Source organism: Tachypleus tridentatus, chromosome 12, assembly GCF_004210375.1.
Source record: "Tachypleus tridentatus isolate NWPU-2018 chromosome 12, ASM421037v1, whole genome shotgun sequence".
NCBI lineage: Eukaryota > Metazoa > Arthropoda > Merostomata > Xiphosura > Limulidae > Tachypleus > Tachypleus tridentatus.
The window spans coordinates 29,697,016-29,719,521 of NC_134836.1; the positions used below are offsets into that span (position 1 = coordinate 29,697,016).

Sequence of the window (22,506 nt, forward strand, 5' to 3'; positions counted from 1 at the left end):
CAAACTCTACATATAAATTGAAAATCTTCACTACTTGCTTCTTTAAAACTGCATAGTCATCCAGAGTACCCAAATAAAACCCATTCATTCCACCTATCATATCTAACAAACTAGGATTGCTTAACTCCTAAATTAGTCTTAACCATTGAATTATTCTGTCAATACTATAATTAAATACCAGTAGTCTGTTGTTAACATTGATAAGCCTATGTTTGACACTTAACTAGTTTTTAGATTGTACATATTAAATAAAACAATGTATTTAATTCGTCTTACAATCTCACTGCATAATAACTAAGCCTAAAGAACCATTTTACATATTAAGCCTATTTTAATGTTATACTACATGTTACACTACTAAAATATAAGTTAAAAACTTATACCTACTATTCTAATCCCCAAACTTTCTATGTCTAGTTGTTATTTTTTGTTATAAAACTCTTAATTTCTAAAAATAAGACAAAACAAATAATGTTCAGAAATCCACATTTTCATAAGAACTTAGCTTTTTAACATCTTTTCTTTTCAAATATCAATTAAGCTTATTATTATAACTACTTCTATACTCCTTTCCACAATGCTAAACATTTTTCTGCTTCTTATTCTTTGTACATTTAGTTTATCCTGGTCCTCACTACTGTTTATTCTTAGTTTAACACTTTCCTTACAGTTGAGTTATGCTCTTATCAAACAAGTCAGCCCCTACCAATTTAAATGGAAACCATCTATTCCAAAATGCTCCATTCTTACACACACATAAATGCTAGGCCCATCTGCTCATCCTCACATTACAAAGAAAACCCAAGCATTTATCCCTACTGATCTACTAATAACCTCATCCCTACAGTTAATTCTGGGCAGTATCCCTGACAAAATTACACTGTGGCCTTCTTCATTAAATGCCTTTATTAACACTTGTATTTATTAATTAGCTCCTCTGATCTACCTTTCCCTTCATCATTAGCTCCCACATGCAGCACAAAAATTGCATCTCTGATAACCCCATTTATTATACCTCCTGCTCTATCAGTTATATCTTCCACCTGTACTCCTGTGTAGCATAATCTGATTCTTTTCTCCCTATTTACCACACAAACTATTTACATTACTAGTCAAGAAATCATGTATAACTATAACCTTTTCAACATTGACACCCTTCTCTGACCCTCCTATTTTCCAATAGTTCCTCAGCTACAGAAGCCAAGAGCTGAAATTTGTTGCTTAACAAAATAGGCTTGTTATAACTAAATGTATCTTTTACTAAAATCAAGAAGTTGATTCCCCTCTGTGGATAGTGTGCAGATAACCAAATGTTTAGTTTAGAGCTAATTCAAAAACTAATAAATGCATATTTATTTGCCATATTTTTCTTTTCTTTTTAAATAATGTGCATGGCAGGGTGAAGAACTTAGTAGCCTTCAGTCATATTAGATCACATCTGCTTTCCTTATGCTGTGACGTAACTTGTAAAGGTAAGAAAGTTTCACCATTAGAGATCCTGTTATTTTCAATTGGTTTTTGTGTAGAAAATTTGGAATAGTATTATGGCAGAAAACAAACAAACAAGTGATTCACAAAATTTGATAAGGACTATTTTAATTGTTAGTTTTACAAGATGATATACTAAGTACTTGTATCACTGTTTTATACTTAGGCCAAATAATATTTCACTATCACTGTACCATACCAACCTGGGTTACATTCGTTGATTAATAGAAATATGATGTAATATTGCTAGTTGGGTTTCTTTACAGTAAGAATAACTGTACAAGTTTGTTCATTACAATGTAACATAACATATACTCAAAGCTATTCTTACCTTCCCACCTTTTATTTTCCGTAAAATTATCAATTCATCTTTAGACATTGAAACATTGTTCTCTGCTTTAATAGTAAAAGTGTTAATACCCATACCAGCTGTTCTGAGATACATTTTTATTTCAAGCGGGTTTTTCATCATCAGAAACTAGGGTCCCAAATGTCCATCTAGTTGTCCCATCTACTAAACTAAAAGTATAAAGAAAATAATGTAAGCAAGACTTTATAATTCAAATATTTATTAAACTTTTTCTTAACAAATTTAAATACCTAAGTTAGATCACTTCTAATTCTTCCTTTTGAGAGAGAAAGCAAGTTCAGATCTCTTACTTGTTCTTATACAATAATATTTCCATTCCAGGTATTATCCTGGAAGTCCTCTTAAGAACCCCATTCCAAAGTGGTCAACAGTAATGTAAAATGATTGTGCTCTATCTTTTGTTGTAATGAAGACTTTGTAAAATTGCATTTTTGTCTGCTAAATGAATATCACGCAATTTAAGGACAGCAAGACACCTGTTAGCCCATCTACAGTGCTTAGTCCACTAAACTAACCTTAGAGAAAAATAAAAAACACTAAGTTAGCTTTCATCATTCAATAGCTATGAAGCATTTCCTTAAACTCTTAAGTTTACTCCTACCACTATATCTGAAGGCCAAACATCCTGTTAAAATAAACAAAATTGTCTTTGTTCAAGATAATTTGTATCTGTCAAAATTTATATTTTTGTCCACTGCTCTTACCATTAAGTATGAAAAACATGCATCAACATTATAACTTCCTTTAATACTCTTAAACATCTAAATCACATTCCCTCTATCTATTATTTTATTAAAAGAAAACAGTTTCGGATATCTTTACCTGTCCTCAGATATGATAACCTTTCCATCCTCTGAACCTTTTACAACAACACAGGCCTGCAGATTTGAACTTCATAAAAGCTGTTTTGGTTTCAATAATGGTTACTTTCATAATTCAGCAGCATAGATTTCAAACATAATATTTATTTTTTTCTATAACAGAAAGATTTTTTTACAGATTGGGAAGAAAAAAAAAATCATTTACCACAATGAAGAAAAATACAGAGAAACTGAAGGAAAGGGAAGAACACTGATGTCCAACAAATATGCATTATCATTCACCCTGATATTTTGTTAAACTTGCATATTTTGGCTTAAAATTACATATTGTGATCCCTCTTTTATGCATTGGATCTGGAGCATCTCTTTCCTGTGACCAACAGTAATTAGCCCTTATGCTGATGTTCCACATTTTCTGATACCTCTTTTCCACTTTCCTGTCCCAGCAAAACCTTTCCCTTTGTTCTTTGCTGATAACACAGAGTTTCAGGAAATAGTTAATATGTAAGTACAAGAAATAAACTTCAAGCTCATATTACAATCCAACTCTTAGAATTTATTAAGCATATTGCTGTTAATGTCAGTAAATTAGGGTCCTCATTGTATCCTAAAATTTGACAATAACATCTTTAAAGGCAATCCATGCTTTTTTCAACATTACTCATTGTCCTTTAGAACTGCTAAGCTGAATTTAATTTTATTATCTGAGGCCAAACAAAAATTTACCACAAATATAACAATATTTTTGGGTCATTTACACAACCTCTTGTTGCTACAGCAATGAATAATTAATACTGAAAAGAGAAAAACAATGTCAGAGTGCACACACAAACAAATACTGTCCAGAAATGACACTTCCTAAGGCTTGTCAATAGTTTATGTACTAGTGGTGTTTCTCCGAGTCCTAGAATAACTGATAAGTTTCACGTAATGGCTGATCTAGGGAAATCTACAGCCAGTTGTTGTCAACATTTTAAGCATAACAAGATGTAACCCAATTTCAATTAAAATAATTCACTTATGTAAATGTAAATATGATGTTTTGTTAAAATTTTGTATGTGATGAGTATTATTTTCAGATTCAGTGTACAGGAATTACTATAGAACATGTAGAAATTTCAAGACAATAAAACCATCATAGGCTTATGTAATTAGGCATAATTCCTATGGTAAGGAGCCTCAGACTAACTAGTTAGTGGCATAACTAGTGACCTACAATGTGAAATTGTAACATCTTTAAGCTTGTATTTATCATTTTTATAGATACAACTTAAAATAGTATTTGCATTGCCACTAGCAACAGCACATTTCTTCCATAACATTGTTAATGCTATTCCATCAAATGATAATTATAAATAAAATAGTGATAACCCAAATGCATTATTATAATTAAAAGCATCCTTTTCACAAAGCAAACAGCATTATTCTCACAGCCAGTAACACCCATGACCTAAAATTATCAATTGAAAAGTTCCTAAGAATGAAGCTTAAAGTACCCTATTTGTGAAATTAATTGATCCATGAAAACCTTTTGGTTTCATCCATTCTCAGCACCCACAGAGATACTTTTACACATGCCTTTTGTATAACACCTTTGCAAATGCTTTCTTAAAAAATCTACATACACAGAATTCACATAAATGATGCAGCTAGTTATTCCAACTAAGTAACATCACAAGCAACATTAACAACATTCATACATTATATTTAGTGGCACAACTAACTTACATATGTTAGCCCTGTCAACCTTTCATGATACCACTACTGAATCGTCAAGCATTTTTGTGAACTGAGTACAGGTGTAGTAAGATTTTTTTATATTAAGATTAAAATGAATAATTGGAACACTGAGAATACTACTAAATTTCTGTAACAATATGCAAGATATTCTTGTCTTTAGGGTTCCAATGATTTCAGTCACAAATATAAAGAGTTCAGAAACAATGCTGTGAAAGACTTAATTTTATGAATATGGGAAAGTTAAGAACACTTATTACAATGAAATAACAAAATATAAAAAACAAAACAAAATTAGAATGACACAATCTTTGATGCAACTATTCAAACAATGTGTCAACAGTTCAGGCTTTTCTGTCATGTAATTGTCACTTTGAATGGTGCAACCTTGTGATATTGTGTAAATTTGCCTTTACCCTTATCTTCATAAGAGATGGCTTCTTCAAAGAACATCAAAAGATCTGCAAAGTATGACCTTACCCTAATGAAATTTTGTTCCCCATCCACAAAATTTTAAGTTTTGTTAAATGAATTCCCAAAGCATTTCTTAACAGGCTTTTTAAACTTCTTCCACCTCTAATTAAAGACTAATAGGACTATAATTATCAGAAATATTTATCACCTCTATTGAAAATAAGAGTAATTTTAGCCAACTTTCAATCATCTGGCATCTGCCCATTGTTCTAGGACATCCAAAAAATAATAACAAGTGGCTTACATATCAAATTATAAACCTCTTTAAAAACTATTTGGTTTTGTTTTAAATTTTTCACACAAAGCTACATGACAGCTATCTGCACCAGTCATCCCTAATTTATCAGTGTAAGACGAGAGGAAAGGCAGCTAGTCACCACCACCCACCACCAACTCTTGGGCTAATCTTTTACCAATGAATAGTGGGATTGACTGTCACATATAGCCTTCCTATGACTGAAAGGGTGAGCATGTTTGGTGTGATGGGGATTCAAACCTGCAACCCTCAGATCATGAGTCGAGTGCCTTAACCACCTGGCTATGCCTGGCTTAAAATCTCTTAAAGAAATATTTTTGAGACCAAGAGTTTTATTATTTTGTAAACTATACATTTTTTTCTTAAGTTCAGAAATAATGTGATTTTCTTGTTTGATCAAGTTTTCATCTAACAAATGTGAAATGTGAAGAAACAGTATAATTTAACTCAGTCATATAATATTCATCACGAAAAAAACCCTTCCTTTATCATCCTTCAAAGGCTATAATCCAATCCTAATAGCTTGTTTATCCTTAATGTAATTAAAAAAATTATTACTATTACTTTTTTACATTTTTTGCTTATTTTTTTGTATATCATTTTTGATTTCATAATGTTTTTTCTTATACTTTTTGATTTTTTGTAATCAACTATGTCTCCCGTCATGGCAGTCAATTTAAATTCTTCAGTTTATTTCTATAAAACTTTCCTTTTATCTCATATACTCTTTTATGAGCCAACCTGGTCTTTTACTTACAGCCACCCTTTTTCCTCCCTATAAATAACATGCCTGTCTTGAATATTTAAATTTTTTTTTTTTTTTTTTTTCCACAAATGCTTAGCCTTCCCCTTACAAGTATTTCAGTGGTAAGCTTATAGGCTTACAATACTATAACTTAGGTTTCAATACCTGTAGTGTGAAGATAACAGATAGCCCATTGTGTGGAGCTTTCTCTTTGACTAAAACCAAACAACATTTGGCTAATACCTTCAATTAATTTTTTTTGTCAAGTTCAGTAGCCAGCCCTACGCAGCATTTTATTTAGCAACAAGTTTTTGTTTCTTTATGCTTGTAACATTATAACCAGTTTGCAACTTTAAGTGGTAATTAATGATTTTTAGTGAATTAATTTGAGAAATAAGTGAATATTGAATTCATTTTACTATTCATGCATTATATTTTGTAACAGTTTTTTTTATATTTATGTCCTGCATTTTCAATGCTTTTTTGTTTTAATCTGTAAGACTGAAATATTTCGGTTACCACTGACAGTAAGGAGGCACTGTTGTTACGTTATCATTTTTCTTAAACAGACAACAATGCTAACAGTATGGTGCTGAAACAATAATACATCAACTGCATTATACCCCATTCATGTAATCCATATTAAAGTGTACAAAATAGGAATTAAAGCTCCTTATAAACTAAATACATGTGCTACAAGAATCATCATAAAATACAAACATGGGTTAGTATTTAGGTTGCTTGAACTCTGAATTCAAGGATTCCATGATCATGTTTGGTAGCCAAAATAATGCAGTCAAGAATTTGGAGCTCTGAGTGTACTAAAGAGTGACAGTCATATCCCACTATTCACTCACACAAAAAGAGCCTAAAAGCATTTGGTGGTAATGACTAACTCTTCCCTACACTTAATCTGTACAGAATTAGAATAGACTATGTGTTAACAGTTTTTGCATAGCTTTGCATTAAATGTTTGAACCAAATAAAGAGACCAAACGACCAAAATTCTTTTATATCTAATGTGCAGAAGAAAAGAAAAAAATATACACAAAACGAGGAATACAAGGTTTCTGTCTTATTATGGTGCCACGAGATTCTGTTATCAGGGAGTCAACACTTGTCCAACTCACAAAAGTTATTTTTTTCATATTTTTTCCAAACATACCATTTTGAAATTATTAACCAAAATTTCATTATTTATGATTTCCCCACATGCGGTAAAACATCAAAATTGATTAAGCATTGACCACTTTTACATGTGATATTCTCAGAGGAAACTTATTTCTATGCTAGTCTTAAAAGGGTCCATTTGATAACAGCAGGGTTGAACAGGAAAACTGAATGTCAGTATGAATTTTAAAACCTCGTCTGATTTTTAAGCTTCATGAGAAAAAAGAAACTGGAAATGTTTGATAGAATATGAAAACAATCTTTACATAAACAGAGAAAGTAAAACAATGTTTGGTGTACACTTACATAGACGCGTGGATTTGATCTGTGAAGAGATCTTTAGCTTTTCTCTGTTACGATGAATATTTGAGGAAATAATTATGTTGAAAATTAGGTATAACCCTGTAGAACTAAACTTCAGTTCTGAAAATAGAGAAACACTAATTCACTATATTACTTGCTCTGTCAGTTATGTCCTCTGCTTCTGGATAGCATAATTTAATTCTTTCCTCCCTGCTGACCCAGATGGCTATCCTGTCCACGTACTGTACAAAAGAACCATCCATAACTATAACATCTTTGTGTTTTTCATTGCTGTCTCTATCTTTTACTTTCAATTTCCTTCCTTCCTATACTATTCCTTCATCTGCACTAGCTAAAAGCTGAAATCTATTATGTAATAAACATGCTTAATATAGAAATCTACTACTATCCCAATACTAGTATAGTTACTACAGTGCAGAAACTTCTCGAGTGAAACATCTGTCTTAATCAGACACCAGCATTCTTTATCTTAATTAAACACTTGACAATTGTAGACCACAGTGTTCTTGCTGTAGTGATTGCTTTTTGTAACCCATTTAAGACATTATTCCCAACTGTTATAACAAACAATACACCATGAACTTGATCATAAGAGTAATATTATTTTTTTGTAAAATACTGTTTTGCAGTGAAAAACTAGAGCAAACATTCCAAAATCTCTTATGATATTATCCACTTATGAAACAATTATTCTGAGTGTATGCAGAGGCTTACTAGGTATCACAGTCAGTGAGCTGGACACTGGTGATTATTACTTCTGTTGGGGAGAATGGGACAAAGTTCAAGAGATGTATTTTGTTTATGAAAACAACTAGCCAAAAATGAATCAGCATTACATATATAGGAGATTGAGCTGTAGCAATGTCTGACATTATTAAGTGATACTAATTAATATCACCTACTGATCCAGTTTCATTTTAGTTCATAAGATGCTTCAGCTGAGCTTTCTTGCACCAATTAGTTCAAGAAATTCATGCAGTTTCTATCTTGTTATATTGTGAACAACCTTTCTTTTTTCTTATTCTGACATTATCATGAGTTACAGCTGTTATAAGACAATTAAGTTTATATTTGTTTTATCCCAACTGGCCTAATGAGCCCTGCTACTGAGGGATATGCATTATTGATTACATATATGGTAGACATGGTGTGTTTGTAATTAATACTGTAAAAATGTTTTTCTTGTAAAAACCTTAATTAAAGAATGAATGTAGTATTCAAACATACAATATGCATAATGCTAATAACTTATTACAAATATAATTGGTTTATAATTTCTTTCTTGTAGTAGTCTATTGTCAAGGTAGTAAAATGAATCCTAGTGTTTGTTAAATATTAACTATAAATATTTCCAAAAGTAGTTGGATTCATATTTTATATACATTTAGTTTCCATTAACTGTATTTTTCATATTACCCCCAGTTTTCCACACTTAATCTGTAATTTTAAAGAAGTTAAATAAGTTTTAATTTAAAGTGTATTACTTTGAACAGTTCAAATTCAATATGCAAGAACAATATCCTATCAAGTATTCTTAGTGTGTCTACATCCAGGTATTACTTTAAGTCTTTATATAAAAAACAAAAAAAATCTGAATACTTGTTGTATTAGCAAAAATATCTAATATATAATGCTGGTGCTAACATGGCCTTTATTTTGCATACACTGATGTGTTTCACCTAACTGATATATGGGTAAGATCTCAGAAACATATTCTGTCAGTAATTCAGTAACACTTCAGGGTAGTATAAATCCCTAAGTTTTTATTGTTAAAGAAAGCAGGAAGTATAACTGAAATAGTAGAATGAGGACCAAAATGTAAGACGATGGTGGAATCAGAATTTTGTTGCTATTGTTCAGTTAAGAAAAAGGAAGATAAGTTATAATAAAGAGCATACCTTTTAGCAAATCTGTAGAGTAACACAAAAAACCTTTAAGGCTCAGAGTATTTACTCAGTAATAATTTCTAGTACAATACAAATTTTATTTACATTAAATATAAGTTTATTTTAGCTTAAAATTGTAGTGTATAATCACAAACATCAGTAAATAAAAGCATATATTTTGAATGACATTAGTTTACACTGACTGTGGATGCTGTAGGTTTCTTTGTAAGTGGAAGTCTTATGTTTAATAATAGTTTTTGTACTGTAGAACAGAAGTTGTAAAAAGGAATATGATTTCACTGTATTTATAAAACTGTTGTCTTTATTTTCTTTCCTTTTAAATATATTAAATTATTATTGTTATATAGAGAATTTTACTTTTGTTGTGATTTTGTTTACTATTTATTTATTACTCCTTCTGTCATTTAGTTCAACTTTGAATGTTTAAGTTACATTAAATTACTAACTTGCTTTCTAGTTAGCATGCTAATTTTGATAACATTTATATGATTGTATTATAAAACTGGTGCAAGCTTCCTTTTGCCACATCACAAGAATGTAAAGTTATTTCAGATTGTTAAAATTCTAAGTCTCCATATTATTGCTAGTTAAAGTTAACAAGCAAACAGTGTATGCATTTAAATGGAGCCTACAGTAGTGAATACCATTTTCTCCGATGATATTGGCAAGCAGAAAAATCTAAGTGGGAGACTGTGCAGTACAGTTATCTATCAAGGAAGTGGATAAGATGACATCTTCATTCATGAAGACAGTCTTTGGGATCTGATTAAATATTATTAACTCATACAAATCAAAATGTTTAGATTAAAAACATATTTTATAATAATATTTAAGTTATTCTGCTTGTAAATCATTCTTATTTTAATATATGGACAGAAATAAAGAGTGTGACAGTAGAACAAAAAACTTTTTATAGTTAGAAAATTAAACATAGATGAAAAGTTATAACATACCACTAGAAAATAAAGGCTGTGCAAGCTGTAAAAATTACTGCAAGCAAAGTTTTTAGTTTAAAAAAATGAAAACTAAGTGTAAGAAGGAACATAACTACTGGGATAGCACTGTTGTGGAATTAGCATGTAAAAAAACTAAAATTTTTGGTTAAAAATTAAAAATTTAGAAAAGGAAAAACATAATGAGTAGAAAATGAATGTGAAAGCAAAAGGTGTAGCTGTAAATACTTTATAGTATAATATAAAATGAAAGAAGAGGTAAAAAAAGACCAGAAACAGAAGAGTTTTAGGTATTGACCACTGGCCATTTTGCAGCTGTACTTAAGAAAAAAAACAATTAAAAAATAATATTTTGTATACAAAATGCATCTAAGTGAAACACTTATTTTTATTTTTTTTAGCATATACTAACAGAAAATTGAAGTACAATACTAATAATTTCATTATGAAATTAAACAGTTGCTTTTGGTATGATACAGATCTTTTGAAGATATAAACATGAAAAATGGAAACAAACAATTATTTGCTATTGTACAAGATCAGATGTGCTCCAAAGATATAGTTTTGTAAGAGAACACCCCCAAAACATTTGAAACATTGTTGTGAAACAACTTATCGGTAATGTCTGTAACAACAGTGGTATAATATTGCAATGAAATAGGGCACTCTAAAATGTGGTTGGATATGATTATTTAACACTTTTTAATTCTTGAAAATGCTTAAGAGACTAGATTAAGAGTAATATTTAAAAATGAAATAGGTCTAATATTAATATCTTATGATAGGTAAAGTTTAACTAGTTTATTTATGAGTGTATGAATTTTGGTACAAGAATCTAAGCAAACAAATGAAATTACATATTTATAAACAGTGTTTGTCCTCCATTTCCTCAGCAGCAAGTTTTAGGACTTCTAAAGCTGCAAATTGTGTTTTGATACCAGCTGTTTGCCAAGAACAGAAGAACCATTCTGTAGTTTTATATTTAACAGCAAGCAAGCAATATTAGAAACAATAATCCTACAAGCTGGTTATTTCTAAAGTGCAACTATCAGATTTATTCATTTATTGTTTGGTAAGAATTTTTTTAACAGTCTTAAAATATAATACTTGTAGTAATTGTTTTTTGTATGCTCTAAGATTAGCAAATTAATATTTCTGACTGCTTATTACAGAGAGGCTAATCTATGTTATCCCTATGTAAACACCTAAGTATCACAATGTATTCATTTTAAATAAAGCTTAACTGAAGATTTAGAGAAAATGTAATTCCTAAATGAAAAACTATGCTAAAATAAAGTGATTTTAAGGTATTATTTAAGTAATTGTAAAACACTGATACCCACGGTACAAAATTGTTATTTCAGATTGTTCTAAGTCTTCATATTAGTGCTAGCTAGATTTAACAAACAAACATGCCGTTCAACATCACCAAGTATTGGGGGGTTGGGGTGTAAATGGGATATTTAGTAGCGAATATCATATTTCTCTGATAACATTAGTAAGCAGAAGAAACTCGACTTCACAGTTGAGATGCAGTAGTGGAAACCTATCTAGTGGTTATCCAACAAGAAATTGGCTGGATTGACATTGTCGTTAGTGGATCACGTGCTGTCTTTATTTTGAATGTTATTGCCAATGAATCATAAACACACCCAAATGAAACTTCACAACACAAGCATTTGAAGACATTTTATGCAATTCACCAATACTCCCGTTTAGCGCCTTTTTACAGGCAGAAAACGTTTTGAAAATATAACAAAAAACGCACTTTAAACGTGGGGTGGAAGGCTGCTGTAGCTTGACCTACCACCAAAGTGCCATTTTTCTCTGAAACCTTGGCATCCAGCAAACAATGCTTATTGTACCCACTTACTCAATTCTGCTACTGTGTACCTAGAAGATGTATCCATCTCAATATTTTTTTGTTTAAGCCACATCAAGCCCGTCACCTGGAAGAAGCTGGCGCTGACCTTGATTGTAAATCCTATTAAATAAAAAAAAAAAAGTTTTGAAATCCTAAACATTGTATCGCTCTTCTACCTTATCAATATTTCAGGAAGGCCACCTCTAGCCCCAATCAAGTTTACCTTTTTTGGTCAAAGGCACATGCTACAGTGCAGGCAATCATTTATTTGCTCTGTGTGCGAGAAATTTAATCGAAATGTAAAAGAGAAAAACAAACAAAACAAAACGTGTTGAAACTAAAGCTGCAGATATCTATTATGTGTTTTTATAGAAATGTTGTTAATTGTGTGTAATTCTTTTCATGAAAATATCAAATAATATAAGTATACTTTACACGTGTACTTCTATACGAAAGGCCCGGCATGGCCTAGCGCGTAAGGCGTGCGACTCGTAACCCGAGGGTCGCGGGTTCGCGCCCGCGTCGCGCTAAACATGCTCGCCCTCCCAGCCGTGGGGGCGTTATAATGTGACGGTCAATCCCACTATTCGTTGGTAAAAGAGTAGCCCAAGAGTTGGCGGTGGGTGGTGATGACTAGCTGCCTTCCCTCTAGTCTTACACTGCTAAATTAGGGACGGCTAGCACAGATAGCCCTCCAGTAGCTTTGTGCGAAATTCCAACAAAACAAAACAAACAAAACTTCTATACGAACTTGATGTAACAGTACCACAAGATGGCATAAAATGGATTCAATGAAAGGAACTTTTGTCTTGGGAAAAACAACAATAACAACAACAACAGCTATTCTCATTTGTGTTGAAATCGATTGGAAAAAGTATAATAATAATAAATTCTAAGCACATTAGGAAGAATTTCAACAACCACATTATATCTACCATAGTCAGTACAATGAGGCTCATTTGACTGGATAGGTTACAAAAAAACAAGTTGTGGCGCGATTATATTTATTTCATGAACAACAATTATTAATGTATGAACACAGTCAATTTGATGAAGTGTAATGATTATCACCATCATAAATATTTATTATTGAAATACTCCAATCACACTGACTAGAATTTGCGTTTATAAACCAACAAATAACCAATTAAAGTATTGCGTGAAGGAACACTATTTCCAAAGTGGGGCGGGGGGTAAAGAGTGTGTGTGTTTGTGTTTTCTTATAGCGAAGCCACATCGGACTATCTGCTGAGTCCACCAATGGGAATTGAATCCCTGATTTTGGCGTTGTAAATCCGTAGATTTACCGCTGTACCAGCGAAGGAATAAATAATATTGATCTGGTATGAACTCCTAAATTCACTTCGGGCATAGTTTACATTGTTATAAATATGTCAGTTTTTACCTATGTCACCAAAGATTAGGCAGTTAGGGTGCCCTCCCTTGTGTGTGTGTGTGTCAGCAAGATTTTTCGAGACTGGCTGAATTGATTTGGACGAAAGTTAGTACACGTGTAGAACACGACCAGATTTAGAAATAATTAGTTTTTGACGGTCAAGGTCGCGAAAATCCAAAACATCCCTGTCTGTTGAGTATAGACCGATTTTTCGAATTTTTTGCTTTATAACTTTTAAAATTATCGGTTTTTGATGAAGCTTAGTGTACATATAAAAATATTATTTCTCATTGTGCTGCCAAAAATGGTCAGTCTCCGTTGATAAAGACGTTTCGCTTGTTCTAAATTTCGCGCAAAGCTACAGGAGGGCTAACTGCGCTAGCCGTCCCCAATTTAGCAGTGTAAAACTAGAGGGAAGACAGCTATTCATCACCACCTACCGCTTTGTTTGTTTTGATATTTCGCACAAAGCTACTCGAGGGCTATCTGTGCTAGCCGTCCCTAATTTAGCAGTGTAAGACTAGAAGGAAAGCAGCTAGTCATCACCACCCACCGCCAACTCTTGGGCTACTCTTTTACCAACGAATAGTGGGATTGACCGTCACATTATAACGCCTCTCGATGAAAGGGCGCGCATTTTAGTATGACCGGGATTCGAACCCGCGACCCTCAGGTTACGAGTCGAGTGCCTTAATCACCTGGCCATGTCAGCATTTTCGTATTTTTTTAGGGTCGTGTAGTCCTAATCTATTATAAGCTATTGTTTCCCTTGTTCTGTGAGTCAGAGTTGCTAGGGCTGTGTACCTTTAGTAACATAGTTATTATATAGATTCAGTTTGCTGATCTTCACGCAGAACATTCCATTCCTGTGGGTTGAAAAATCCAGGTCAAAATATGTGAGTATCTCTGGTTACCAATCTAACTAATCCGGTTAGACGACAGAATAACTAAAGTATTAAAATTTAATTTTTTAAACTTATTTTTATTAATATTATTTCGATACAGCTTCTTTTATCATTTTGTACTATTTTATGAATGTGGACAGCTAAATGATGATTTAGTGCATTCCAATCTTATGTTTCTGTATCGATATATATATATATACAACAGTGTATATAACTTGCTTGTTTTTTGCATTAAAAATTAATGTTTAAGTTATTTTTTCTCTCTCTGCATAATTACCCAGACTTTTATCAGGCTGTATTACTAATTACCTAAGGATCAAATGAATTAAGACCATCCTTTATACATTCTCTAGAAACAAATTATTAATGGCGAAGGAAAAAAGACAAATAATCGTACGTAAACATGTTACAAAATATACGTTTAAGATACATACATGAAAAACAAACTTCAATAAAAAAAAGTTCAAAGTGAATAAATTTGTCAAACTTCTGCTAATCACGAATGATCTATTTAAAGATTTAACTTCTTGGAAGGTCTGACCTGTGGCCCGGCATGGTCAGGTGGGTTAAAGCGTTCGATTCGTAATCTGACGGTCGGGGGCTCGAATCTCCGTCACACCAAATATGCTCGCCCTTTCAGTCGTGGGGGCGTTATAATGTGACGGTCAATCCCACTATTCGTTGGTAAAAGAGTAGCACAAGAGTTGGCGGTGGGTGGTGGTGACTAGCTACCTTCCCTCTGGTCTTACACTGCTAAATTAGAGAAGGCTAGCGCAGATAGTCCTCCTGTAGCTTTGCACGAAATTCAAAAACAAGCAAACAAGGCTTGACCTTTGAGAAAAAATAATACGCGTGTATTTATAACACCCGGTGAATCAGCGGTAAGTTTACTGATTTAAAACACTCAAATTCTAGGTTCGATTACCTGCAGTAAGCAAACCAATAGTCCATTGTGTGACTTTACGCTAAAATAATAACAACTTTACCTTAAATAGGCATTTCAGTGAGTGCTTGTATTAAAGTCACCAATCTACCAGAGAGGTGTGACATGTTTACCTTTTTTTTTTTTTTATCGTGGTTGAAAGACCACTATTATACCAGGATCTTAAGAAGATACACTGCATACACAATGCCAATATTATATGTGTAGTTCTTAATCAATCCCGTTAACTATTTTTGATAAAGCTCTAAAGCTACCTTCCACCTTGACTTTGCTTATCAAACCTGATAACTCATGAGAAGGTGCGAAAATTAGTTCTTATAGTATTGAACATTAAGCCTGATAATAACCCTTGAAAAGGTACAGGAGTTAACATCTGTGAACATTGAATAGAACGTGTTCTTTTTTAAATACTTTGTATTGTTTTTCTGAATAAATACAAATAAGTTAAAGCATTATATTACTCAACGGACCAAACACTTCCTACACAGTTTTTAAATAGAACAATGACGTATTTAAGTTTTGTTGTCTATGTGGTGAATATAATAAAATTACATTTACCCACCAAAATTAAAGTGAATTTGTTTGGAAACTAAAATTTCACTGGGGTTGATAATGATTTCAATAGTTAATAATTAAAATGCTAAAAGTATAATATAAACATTTTCAAGGACGTAGCGAAGAAGAATATCTCCTCAAAGTATTCCATTTGTCAGCACAAATCCAATTTTCGTTAAATTATGTGGGTAACATTTTTATTTATGTTTTAGGCGAAATCGCTGGAGAGAAATAAATCATTTCTTATTATGAAGGCAAATAAAGAAAACGTCGTTTGTCAAATGTCCTTTTAAAGATAAAATACGTAATTAGATCGAGAACATTATGGCCAGGTGGTTATTGCGCTCAACTCAGTATTTGAAGGTTATGACTTCAAATCCCGTCCCACCAAACATGATCGCAATTTCAGCCGTGGTGGTGTTATAATGTTTCGGTCAATCCCACTATTAGTTGGCAAAAGAGTGGCCCAATAGTTGGCGGTGGGTAATGATGACTGGCTATCTTATACTGATTAATTAAGGACGGCTAGCGCTGATACCTCTCATGTAGTTTTGTGCAAAATTCAAAATAAACCAAACCTAACCGGATCATTTGAACATAGTATGTAATTAAAGCATAACGAAAAACATAATTCGTCCGAACAGCTTGTCACACCCTGACAATGCCAATACTGTCTGCCCTGAATATTTTACTCAACATCACATAATCTTTTCCAATAGCACCTAGCTTCAAATATACTGAAATTCGTAATGGACATACAGAGAACATAATTTGGCTGACATCGTTCAGAATTTTCTGGTTTGTGTGTTGTGTGTGTTTCTTATAGTCACATCAAGCTATCTGCTGAGCCCACCGAGGTGAATTTTCTGAAAACAACTAATTTCAAATTGAAATTTTAATTAATAGATAAAAATACCATGTAAATATGCAAGGTTTGTATTTAAAATGTAACAAATGCATAAAGTATTACTTTTACGTTTATATGACTTATAAAGGTACATTATCCATTATTTTAAATTAATCATTCTATTATAGGGTTTCGCATAAATAACGAAACATGAAATCTTTACAGATTTATAGATTTAGGTTGAATTTTGTGATAAGTGTGAAAGCTGATAGAGGATCAACATCGGCCATAATCACTCGAAAATCGGAATTTCTCGGCTCTTTAAGACTTATCATCCGCATTGAAATTATTTTAGCCAGTTCACGATTCTTATTGTATACGTAATTTTATGCCGAAAACAAAATATGTGTAAGCATGATAAGGCGTGCGACTAGTATTCCGAGGATCGCGGGTACGCATCCCCGTCGCACCAAACATGCTCGCCCTTTCAGCCGTGGGGGTGTTATAATGAGACGGTCATTCCCACTATTCGTTGGTAAAAGAATAGTCCAAAAGTTGGCGGTGGGTGGTGATGACTAGCTGCCTTCCCGCTAGTCTTACACTACTAAATTAGGGACGGCCCTCAAGTAGCTTTGCGCAAAATTAAAACAAACAAACTAATTAAATTTTGTATGGTAGTAAAGCCACATCGAGTTATCTGCTGAGTCCGCCTCTGGGAATCGAACCCCTGATTCTAGCGTTATAAACCCGTAGACTTACCGCTGGACCAGCGGGAGACTCTCGAGGAATCAAGCTCTGAATCTTACAAAGCCTAGCATAGTTAGATGGTTAAGACTCTCGCTTCGTAATCTGAAGGTCGCGGTTCGAATCCTTGTCACACCAAACATGTTCGCCCTTTCCGCGCTATTGTGTTTTGGTCAATCCCTCTATTCGTTGCTGAAAGAGTAGCCCAAAAGTTGGGGGTGATGACTAGCTGCCTTTCCTCTGGTCTTACACTGAAAATTAGGGACGGCTAGTGCAGATAGCCCTCGTGTTGCTTTGTGCAAAATTCAAAATAAACAAACAAACTAATCTTACCAATTCATATGATATATATCGTGACGTGTAATATATTCATCCAATAAGAATGGGCCCTGTTTCTTTGTGTGTACAGACAAATTTGCTGAAACAGAAAACAACAACAACCTAATACATTATCAGGAAATGAGAAACTTTTGTATAATGTAATTTTGTTTTGCAAGAAACTACTACGTTGATAGGAATTTTACTAGAACCATATCAAGTATGTTCTTTTAACGTTTTGTTGTATAAATCCTTGATATCATTCCACGTGAAACACAAATATACTCTTCAAAAAAAAGAAACGCAAAAGGCAAAATATGAGACAAATTGTTAACAAGTTTATTCCGGGTAGTTCTGTATGACATGTGCGAAACTTTGCACATTCACTGCTGAACATCCAAAGTATGCAAAGGCGAAGTCCACGCTCACTAGTTGAAGTTTAACGTCACTCAACATCCATAACGAGTATACCTCTCCCGAGCATCAATAACTGCTTGGCATCTCCTGCCCATGGAAGCGATGAGATGACAAATCACATCCTGTGGAATGACTGTCCACTCAGCCTGCAAAGCTGCTGCAAGCTGAGGTAGAGTCTGCGGTTGAGGTTGTCGCCGTCGCAGACGTCGGTCCAACTCGTCCCAAAGATGTTCGATGGGGTTTAAATCTGGTGATCTGGAGGGCCAGGGAAGAACGTTGATGTTGTGGTGTCTCAAGAAGACAGTGGTGAGTCGGGCTGTGTGAGGACGGGCGTTGTCATGTTGAAAAACGTCGTTGACGTTCACCATGATGGGTTGCACATGGGGCCTAAGAATCTCGTCAACGTATCGTTGAGCCGTAAGATTCCCTCGAATGTGCAAAAGGTCTGCTCTGGCATTGTAGGCGATGGTAGCCCACATCATGATGCTGCCATGACCAAATCTGTTAACATCCTGCACATGAGGTCTGCCAGATCGTGGACGGTCACGAGTTGATCCATGTTGTTGGTGACGATTCCATAGCCTTGGAACACAAATGCTTGAGTGGACATTCACAGCTCTGGCAACATCTGATTGAGATTCGCCTACTTCCAAGCGACCAATGGCGTTGTTGCGTTGTGCTTCAGTCAGTCTTGGCGTAATTGTATTGCGTGTAGGTGGTTTAACACTGAGCTATGGAAACCGAGAATCCGTCCTTTTATAGGGATTTTGCACATGTTGCACTTGCAGAACATGCAGATCTCTCAAACAAATTTATTGGATACGCATGCGTTTTGGCGAAAAATCCGATGTTTTCCTCCGTTTTCAAAGTGCACAACTTTTATTGTCATTTTGGTCTGACAATCAGTGCCTTAACACGTGTAACATCACATACTCTGAGCTTGTAACGTTATTACATAGATTTCTCTTTAAAATAAAAAATATACCCCTTTTGCGTTTCTTGTTTTGAAGAGTATATATATAGTCGGTTAATTTTGATATAAATAAAATTTCTCATCTTTGCCTTTACTTAGCGTTTGGTAAGTTTTTTTTTTTTTTTTTTTTCATACAAAATGTTACTTGGGAGATGTTTATACAGTCCGTACTGGGCTCTGACAGAGATCATAATTTAACATTCTGCAGTTTCCGGTTGATAAATGTTCTACCTGTTACATCCTCTATTGCAAGAATCCCGTAAGTGAATTAATAAATGTTGGGTGTGTTTGGCCTTGATTAAGTATTGCATCACTTTGGAACGCTCCCACAATTACAACATGTTATGTAGAAAATAGCAGATATATACCCTAGACTGTCAATAGAACGCTTATGCAAATAGATAAGACACGTAGTACTACAGAACATTGGCTGCCATAAAAAGTACACGTTTTACGCGTACTTTACACGCCATACGTTAGGCCTCGCATTTTACATTTGCTTTAACACAAAAATTTACAACATAAACTACAAAAATTACTACTCAATTAAGAAAAACGGATAAAATTATTTAAAATTAGATTTAACTTCGAATAACTGAATTTAATAAATATCAGATAAGTCAATTACACAGTAAAAAAATATTTATTTTCTACCACTTGGTTCATAACTTGTCACGTGATCTATGGATCAGTTGAATTAATTTACCACAAATTCCTGCTAGGCTGTAAAATAGTTATAATATATTTACATCAACCACTATAGTTATTCTTAATGAAAACAAAGTATGATATAAAAAGCTTCTTAATACTATTGTGTCTAATATTACAGTGTAGTAACGTAGCTGACTTGATGTGGCCTGGCATCGACTAAAAGTCTTGTCAGTAGTGGTTATGACAGTGTTGTGTGGTTAACATATTATTGCTTATCTGTGTTTTCTTTCACCTGTTTCATAAACTGCAGAATAAGAAAGAAATATAATATGAAAAGTTATGTACACAAGAAATTATGCGGTATTAGACAGTAAGTTCAATGGGTTTGCTAATGCCTGCAATGATTCAACACAGCGCTGACCCCTGACGTTTATAATTTATATGAAAGTATGACGAGCTGGAAGGGCCTTGAAATTTGCCAGCTAGTAAGTGTTGAGACTACAAAGACTACAAACATTTATATTCAAAATAATATAACGATGGTGCCCTCCTTCTTTCTATCTTTTTTTTACAGCCATTAGAATGAGAATCGCAGCTCAGCGGAAGTGAACAGGGAAGTTTCGTTTAAAAAACAGACTAACCAATGAGGATCGTGACGCTCAGAATACAGAATGCACTGAAGTTGCGAGTGCGGTTAACAAGGAATATCAGGCTTGGCTTTTAGTGAACAAGGCGTTGTTGGTTTAGTTCTGTGGATGCATTCGTTCACTCTTTAGTACTCTTTTTAAGTAAGGGAAGTTTCAAGTTCAAATTAGTGAAACTAAAATATGTTTAAATATATACGTATCTGTGTAGTTTTAAATGACAGTGCATAACTTCGCATATTTTATGCAGCCACAACTTCAAAAATATATTCGAAACCTCAAGCCCAAGTGTTTGATAGAACGCATCGTTGTGCTTCGTTTTCAGTCAAAGTATGTTTGTTTTTTTGAAGCTACTCTGAAATATTGACTAATTTAAAATGTCTGACGATGACGTACTGATGAGCACAGCTCTCGATACTTGTAAAACTTTATTTGTTACGGTAAGTTTGTACGTAAAATATCTAAAGAAAGTGTTAAGTACGTGTGACGTTATCAGAAATATATCAGTAAGTGATAAAAGTTGGAATGAGGCTTTGGAACACATAACCTCGGAAAGACGGCCATTTAATAAACAGAAAACCGTTTCGGAATCTGTCAAGCACGTGCTGGTGTCGGCGACGTCGTGGGAAGGTTACCTAAAGACTGCCGTTGAAATGCAACAGGAACGACAGGTAAACTTAGGTGTAGGCTTTCCGTACGAGAAGACAGGAGAGCAGACTTTATCCTTGTCTGTCGCTATGGAAGACTGGGTAAAATCAACAGAAACAATTGCAGACGTACTCAATCAGTGTACCTGTAGACCAGAACTGGAGTCTCTAATATTAGAAGAAGGTTATCAGCTTTTGAAAACTCCTTCCGAAAATTATACGATTATTTTGCAAGGATGTGTTTTAGCTCTTGAAGCAGTAAGTGCCTGGATTTCATTTGTAATTGCTTTGGCAGAAGTTAAAGAAAAGCGTTTTCAAGATAAAAATCTTGTAGGCCAGGAGTGCTCTTCAAAAACCCCAAATCGTATTGAATCACGGCTGTTGCGAAAAGAGGAAAATGGAAATTCTCGTTTCCACCTTAAGTTACTCATTGACAAATCTTTAATTTTGAGGAGATGTGCTGAAAATAAGAACTCTTTACAAAGCAGTAGCCCCTTTAAAAGAATTATGCAGCATCCAAAATTTAAAAATGTAGTGAAGGAAGTAGAATTGTTTATGGAATGCATTTATGATGTGATTAAGAATTTAAAATGTCAGGATATAGATTTTAATTTCGAAGAACTACAGACAGCATCAAAGAAACAGGAATATTTTGAAAAACTATCTGATATCAATCTTCCAGTAGCAGCAGATTTGTTAGACAAGGTGTTGAAACAGGTTAAAGACGATTGGGAGAAACTTCTATATCTTCAGGTTAGATATGAAATTGCCATGAGGTATGATGGTAGTCAAGTAGCTCGACGGCTTGGAGAAGAAATGTACCATTTAGCCAAAGATATTCACGAAGGCAGAATACAAATTGAAAACAGTGAATACTCTAAAAACCTGGCTATTTCTTATTATATTTTGGCGTGCATGAATTGTTCTGTTGTAATATCTCAATCGCAGTATAGGCGAGAATTATTGGAGGCGAATCGCTATCTAGAAGAAGCTGCAGAAATAGCAGTTTGTGAAGGAACAGAGAGAGATAAAACACTTTTATATTTCGCTAGAGAGAGCTATGTCGATTTTAAAAGATTTTATAACGCTGTTATTAATCCTCAACGAAGTAATAAACAGTCCAAGGATCGCAGAACTTTGATTAAACACCTCATCGGAAAGTTTTACAGGCAGGTAGATAGGCATAGTGTTTACAGGTGTGGTGTTCATTCAGGAAGCTTTCTTCAAGATACATTGGATGCTGCTAAAGAAGAAAACGATGCGAGAGCGATGGCCAGCTCTTGGATACAACTTGCTCAAATGTATGAAGGAGAGGGAAGATATTCCGAGGCTTTGAATAATATTTTAAAATCAATAA

General features: G+C 33.7%; 1 protein-coding gene across 5 annotated transcripts; it reads right to left on the bottom strand.

The window, feature by feature from the left end:
- Positions 1 to 2,803: 2,803 nt before the first annotated feature.
- Positions 2,804 to 12,391, bottom strand: LOC143235447 (uncharacterized). Of its 5 annotated transcripts, XM_076473640.1 has the most exons (4): positions 12,333 to 12,391; positions 12,119 to 12,229; positions 7,368 to 7,484; positions 2,804 to 3,149 (listed from the first exon to the last, which is right to left on the bottom strand). In XM_076473640.1, exons 2-4 carry the CDS (start codon positions 12,180 to 12,182, stop codon positions 3,073 to 3,075), a joined length of 258 nt encoding a protein of 85 aa, XP_076329755.1. In that variant the 5' UTR covers positions 12,183 to 12,229; positions 12,333 to 12,391; the 3' UTR covers positions 2,804 to 3,072. The 5 variants fall into 5 exon arrangements, 2 of the variants coding, with proteins under 2 accessions (XP_076329755.1, XP_076329754.1); XR_013019193.1 differs by lacking the exon at positions 12,119 to 12,229 and having other exon boundaries at positions 12,286 to 12,378; XR_013019194.1 differs by lacking the exon at positions 12,119 to 12,229 and having other exon boundaries at positions 12,333 to 12,364.
- Between the last annotated feature and the right edge of the window lie 10,115 nt (positions 12,392 to 22,506).